At 39.0% G+C, this 7190-nt stretch overlaps 1 protein-coding gene across 1 annotated transcript; it reads left to right on the forward strand.

Moving 5' to 3' along the window:
• Positions 1-531: 531 nt before the first annotated feature.
• pcare1 (photoreceptor cilium actin regulator 1) lies at positions 532-5104 on the forward strand. The gene is made up of 2 exons (XM_014009929.1): positions 532-4130; positions 4581-5104. Exons 1-2 carry the CDS (start codon positions 820-822, stop codon positions 4702-4704), a joined length of 3435 nt encoding a protein of 1144 aa, XP_013865383.1. The 5' UTR covers positions 532-819; the 3' UTR covers positions 4705-5104.
• The last annotated feature ends 2086 nt before the right edge of the window (positions 5105-7190 follow it).

A 7190-nucleotide genomic window follows, 5' to 3' on the forward strand; every position in this document is an offset into this window, starting at 1 on the left:
TATTAAAACATACACACACACATACATACATACATACATACATACATACATACATACATACATACATACATACATACATACATACATGAGCTAAAATATGTAATATTTAATTTAAATTATGAGCTAAAATAAGTAATTTATTGAACCTAAGCTGATTGTATGAAGAAGGATCAAAACTGATACAATGTCACATCATGTTATTAAAACAATTTATTTCAATTAAAGACAAATATAGTTTAGACTTTATTAAAACATACTTGACAGAGTAGAACAGAATTTTCCTGTTCTCTAAATCAAATCAGAAAAAATAAGATTATTTAATATCTGTTCCACTGTGCTATTTTTTTTCTCTCTTTCAGCTTTACAAGAACTAAATAGTAAGATATTGTTTATCTGACTATAAAAAGCCAACTTAGGCCAGCCCTTATTACCTAAATGAGCTTATGTTCTTACAAGTAGGTGAGTTTTATTTGCTTCACATGACATATGCTAAGGCAGAAGAGTTCACTGAAAGCCCCACTAATCCTCTCAGCTTCTTGTCTTTGTAAGGTGCACAGGGATGCATTTTAGAGCATGCTGCAAGGAAATTTTCACCAACATGATCATTAATTTGCGGATTTATTTTGCACAATACTGATAGACGGAAGCAATTTTTGTAATGGATTTATTCATATTTTGTTTCAGAAGTCTTCTAGCTGAAAGGAGTTCTATTAGGCTCGACAACCTCAGCCATCTGAAAATGACTGACACAGCGGGTGGCTAAGAACCTTGGCGGTGTTTCCATCACTGTTTTCTTTGAGAAAACATAAAGAAGCAAACATGGGCTGCTCACCATCAAAAGGTAACAATTTTGGCACCTTGGAAACCACAAGGAAGGGGAGGATGCTACCCTTTGCGCCTCAAGAAATGGACTCACATCTCAAGGATGGAAAGGATTATACATCACCTGAATCTTTAAATGAAGATATAAAGGAGAGAAAAGGAGCTCCGCCCATCCAGGCATTTCAGACGGAGGCACAAATGACCCCACAAAAAAAGAGGCCTGCCGCTAAACAGGTGAACACAGAAGCAGTGAACATCAACAAACTAGAAAATCAGGTAATAGACAACAAAACAGTATCACTAAGAAAAGAGAAAATCATTGACAAGCAGGATTTATCAGATAAAAAACCTTGGAAAAAGACAAAGAAAAATGCCAAGGYTGCAAAAACTCCTAAAAGGAAAGACATGGATAAAAGCAATGTGTTTACAGATCAAAAAGTGGACTTTCCAGAACCTTTGGTGAAAGCTCATCAAGCTGCCTATGCCTTTTTAAACCCGAGCATAAACAAATATGACTCTCTACTTGGACTTTTGGAGCAAGTTACCCAGACTCAGGTCTCTGTGCAGACAATGGTGGCCTTCATGGCTTTACGCTACGAGGAAATTATTGAGGGACTGGGAGAGATGGCAGAGGAGGGAGAAAAAGTTTTAAAAGAACACGGAGAACATCTTGCTTGGCCAAGCCAAATGAAAAATCTCTCATCTTCTCCACCTGGAAAGTTTGGCTCAGTTAATGCAGAACCTCCACCAGATTTGCTGCAGCAGCTGCTACAGTACACCACACAGAGAATGAGAAATGTGAGCCGCACAGTTGGTGGCATTGGAGACTCAGCTTTGGAGGAAGCAGTGGAGTATTTTGCCTCAGTGTCCGAACTTTTAGAAGATAAACTGAAAGTCAAACATGCAGCTGAGGTTCGATTAATGCAACTCTTAACCCGTATTGAAATGGCCTCTCTGCAGAAGCCTGGCCCAGAAGATTCTGCTCTGTTTAGTGAGGACAGCGGTATTGGAGCTGAGAATGAATCCTTAAATGGATCTGAAAAACGTCATAGACGAGGGAGCTGTGAATCTGCTGGGACCATCAGAAGTACAGTCAGTCACAGGGAGCGTACCTCCAGGAACACAAATAGAGCATCAAGGCAAAAGTATCAGACTCAAATAAGTTCAAGTGTATCCCTCACTTCACTAAACTCACTTGATTCTACATGTACTATAATGCCCAATGACCAAAGAGACTCAATATTAGGATCAGTCTCCTTGGACGATGGGGAAGATGACAACAATGATGAGGACGTGGTAGATAGAAARGTAGGGGATGTGCAAATAGCATTTAGAATGCGATCTAATTCTTCACCTGTCAGCAGTGAAAAACCTCCTCACCGCCTACCCACAAAACGCATAGAAAATCCACAAAATGTAGAAATGACTCTCAAAATGAAAAATGCTATAAGTGGTAAAATACAGTTTGTACCAAAACAGAACACCAGTGCCAACGCCAAAGTATTAGGAAGCCCCAAAACCATTAGACGTGAGTGGACAGACGAGGAGCTGCAATCTCCAAAAAGGCCTCAAACATCAGCAGCTGTACAGAGGCCGGGAGGGAAAAAGAATCCAGCGACAAGAGGGCAACGTTCCCGTTCAGCAGAATCACTCCGAAGTAGAGGTGAAGATCCTACACTGCTTGAACTGGAAAGGACACAGAAGGACTTAAACCAGAGGCTACAGAGGATGAGTAAAAGCAAAGTGGTAGAAAATGCAAGAATTGCTCCAAGTAAACCTGCTCAAAATAAATCACCAGCACATCCTCCAGCAARAAATCGCAAACATCCCTCCCAAGGTAAGGACAGTAATACCAGGCCACTTAAAGATAATAAGAAAGTTGAGCCAACAAACAATATGGAGGAGGATAAACAAGAGGAGAAAAAAACATCCAAAGGTCCTATAAAAGCCACCCCACCACCTAGTCCTCCTTCATCACCACGACCATCTTCTGGCCTTCAGAGAGGCAGAAATTCTGTCAAAAAACTGATTGACACTTTCAGTCAAGGAATAGAGGAAAGAGAAGGTCCTAAAGCTCTTGGGGCTCTGAAAGGTGTACGAAGATGTGGAGTTCCAGTTCTGCCTGGTTTAGGAAATGTAGAGGCTGTGCTCAGTGCTGGTATAACAAGCTGTAGGCCTGAGTCCACAACGRCAGAGAAAATGGATTACTTAGATCTGGACAGTCTTCCTCCACCTCCACTGGAAGTACTAATGGACAATTCTTTTGAAAGTGCCCAGAGTGAATTAACTGCAGCAGGAGATGGCGCTACAAAAGTAAGAAAGTCACCTATGCTAAAAAGAGCTGTCTTATCAAACCGACTGAGGGCTTCAGTTCAGTCTGTCACAGTGCTACCAAGCAAAGGAGGACTGCCACAATCTTCAAAGGTTGTTTCTACACCTAGGTTGGATCAACAAGAGGCATCTGCTTTGTCAAAGGTCAACCAATCAGATGTTCAGTCACATCCAGGAATGGCAGCAAATTCTTTATACCAGCAGGCCAAAAAGATTATAAACCTACGACAATCTTCAGACCCAAACCCAGAGAGATCATCAACAAAATGTATAGCAACATCTAAAATTCAAGGAGAATCAACAGTGCCTGAATCTAACACTCCAGCATCGACAGTGCCTCCTGCTTCAGTAGCCACCAGCCAACCACCTGCCACATCATCAATCTCCAGAGGTCGGATCCTTCCATCAACACCATCCACCTCAAACAGCTTACATCGACGGCTTCCCAGTCCCCATTATTTAAAAAACCAGTCCATGCCACCCACAACTGTAACTCCCACTGTTAACAGGACACTCCCTACATCACCAGGTCTTCAGCGGAGACTTCCCAGCCCACCTGTTTTAAAGCAGAATGTTTTAAACTCAAACTCAGGCTCACCTTACCCTTTCAAAGCCCCATCTCCACCAGCATCSCCAAAAATACAAAGACGGTCAAGCGAGAACAGCAACGAAGACTCATCCAGTGCTCGAACGTTCAGTAATGCTCGCTCCGTTTTTTGCCCCATCTCCCCATCTTTGTTTGAGGCCCAGCCCTGTTCGGGTCCCCAACCACCTCAAGCATGGACTTCTACCAGAGTTTCCATTCTCTCAAGATTATGGGGGAGTCGGGGGAGGGTCCCTGTGTCTGATCATGGATCTCGACCCTTTGTCCGACGGAGCCAGTCAGACCGAAGACCAAGTCTGAATATGACACAACAATCTCAAGGCATTTCTGTGGCTGAAACTTGTGGGAGTGAGCCAGCAATATATTCAAAAGGGTAAGGCTTTAACACTTTGTTACATTCTCAACCCAACATGTATAGATGGATGGATGGATGGATGGATGGATGGATGGATGGATGGTTATCAGAATGGGAAAATCAAGGTTGATTCAGTTAATCAAACTACTTATGTAATATAGGAGAAAAGTTAAAGCTTAGGCAATTGGCAATAAAAAGTCCTCTAAGGCTAATTTAATATACTGTATGCATAATAAATTATGTTGATTTAATTCAAATAGTATTTCTTTGTAATTTCCAATCAAACAAAAAAGGTATCTCTTTAGATAAAAGTTACTATTCACCCACACTATGTGGAACTACAAGATTAGTTCCAATTTTACAGGCTAAATTCTATAATTTATTAAACTTCCTAAATCATATAACTGCATACCCAGCTGGCACACTTCCTTTATTAGRAAACTAATTATTCTCCATTCATTTTAACAGGCTGGACAATGAACCAATCAGGGGAGATGACTTATGGGGCAGCCAATCAGAACTAAGAGTGACAGCACGATCTGCATCACACCCGGACCTMTGTGTTGTTGGACAGGCCTTGCACAGGGACTAAAGGGGACCAACACTGGGCCAGTGGGATTACAGATTAGCAGGCCTTACTGAGGATTTACCTTGATTGTGTTTGTTCCACTGGGAAGAGAAGAGGCGCTAATTCCATCCACTATGGCGTGGTAACAAATCTACAGAGGTCCATGTTTGTGTGTTTTCATTAAGATGATTTGAAGTGAAATTACTGGTTGTGTTTGTGCTCATGCATYAAGTCTGATCAAGCTTACCTTTATTTCAATCAGGTTAGACTTTAAAAAACTTCTAACTAAAAAGAAACTGTAAGTATATAAAAAGTGAAAATAAAAAATAAAGATTTGGGGCCAAATATGTAACAGAATGTATAGAAAAACATGTTTGTTAGAAACTGAACAAAAAATAAATCCAACATATGTGATTTTTTTTAACKTTTGATCCAAACTTTTGTTCTGAAATAAATACACAGTTGTTGCTTTATACTGTATTTTTGTGGGGTATGTTTGATTGTTTTGGTCCACATTATAGATTTGAACACARGAAGTTATTTACAGTTAAATAACACAATTTGATAATTACCCAAAAMAGTAAATGTCAACAATGTTTTCCTTTATTCACAAATATATGGAAAAGTTTGAGCACTCTGTTTCAAGAAATTCCCAATAAATTTCTCTTGCAGTAAAGCCGTTTTTCCACTAGAGGGCGTATCTTGATCAATTATCCMTCCTCAGCTCCATAAAGTAAGGAAAAATGCAAACTGAATACAAACGAAAAACATTGTAATCTCACTGTTTGCTAAGGATTATGACCTATATGTATATTCCCTGATGTTTCAAACACAAAATTAAATATTCAGCCTCTTAAGCCAAACTTTACAGCACGGAAATGGCATCACAGAGACAAATGTTAAATCTAAATAATCCAAGCCTTCTCATGAGAAATATGAATACAATTATATGGATTATGTAAAAGTTATTACACCAAGTACATCAATTTTATATTTATATGTGATTGCTGACTGTGTATAATAATATTATTCTTTATACTCTGAGTTTTTACAGGCTGAATGAATCCAGTACTTATACTTCTTCCCTTTAGAACATTAGACAGGGCTACTCCTGTGTAAAATATTACATAAAAACAAGTAACAATAGATGTGAATTGAGCCGGAATCCATGTTCTCCAGTCAATTTTACAGGCGTTATTTTGCTTTCTGCATTTCAATAATTACAAGTGAAACGCCCATAAGCAGACCCCAGAACAGATTGCTGGTTTCACAAGTTCGGAGTCAAAAAACTGCCATTAATTGTTTGAATGTTTGGAACATCTTTGATCTTTTTTTAAGTGCCTTGATTCACTTGTTCAACAAACTGTACCAACTTGCAGAACAGAATGTAAAAAAGCTGTCTTCTTTTGAGGAACATTGTTTTAAACAGCTCAAATAATTTCTAATCTTTTGTTGTAAAACCGGTGATCCTCTACATATTTTTCCAAGTTTTTTTTCTTCTTCTCTGTGTTTTCAAACAGCCTAAAGAATTGGTGTGTGATTTAATTTCTGCTGCGTTGCAACAACCAAGCACAAAGAGTGATTGTTTCTCTGAGGGGAAGAGAAGAAACCTGCTGTGAAAGCCAAATAATTGGAGAACTACAGTTTTGTTCCCTCGTGGGTATCATGTTGATCGTGTCCCCAGCTTTCAGCAAAATGGAAACAGTTTTCATCCTAAACTCAGCAATCCGAGGAGATGTTTGACCTCGACACGCTTGGATTTTTATCACAAATGGAGTCATGTTCAAAAGGGAATTTATAGACTGAAAAACAGTGTTCTGTGCAACCCAAACTRTGACACTGCAAAAAAATTATACAAAAGGATGTGGGATGTGTACGGATAAATTATTCTTCTGCTGTGAATTTAAAATTATAGAACAGGTGAAGCAAAATCAAAATATAAGATTTGATCAAAGAATTTAGCATTTCTTCTGAATAAAACACATTTTTAAATGTATGTTTTTCTACTCTTTCAACTGAATTTAAAGGGCCAATATTACGTTTTTCTCAGGCATATATTTAAATACTATACCATAATAAAGTATCTATGTCACCTTTAGTTGTTGTTAAGACACTGTTTTTATGTTTAAAGTGAAAATAAATTTATCTTCTCATCACTTCCTCTTCTAAACGCCTTGAAATTGGCCTCTGTCTCTTTAAGAACCACCTTCGCTTCTGTCTCGCCCATTTCGATGCGGAGGTGTTGCGCTGGCGGGGGTGGGGGGGGGTTGCCATGATGCAATTTATTTGGCATCTGAAAATACATTTCCTCAAAGGTATTTTTAATCTGAAAAAAGCTTTACTGAGTGAGAACTAATATAGAGAGCTCAGCAGACAGTTAAGTTTCACTTTCACTTTCACCCGAGAGCCTGCAGGAGGGGGGTTGCCATGATGCAATTTACTTGGCATCTGAAAATACATTTCCTCAAAGGTATTTTTAATCTAAAAAAAGCTTCACTGAGTGAGAACTA

Source organism: Austrofundulus limnaeus, unplaced genomic scaffold, assembly GCF_001266775.1.
Source record: "Austrofundulus limnaeus strain Quisiro unplaced genomic scaffold, Austrofundulus_limnaeus-1.0 Scaffold2, whole genome shotgun sequence".
NCBI classification, from domain to species: Eukaryota; Metazoa; Chordata; class Actinopteri; order Cyprinodontiformes; family Rivulidae; genus Austrofundulus; species Austrofundulus limnaeus.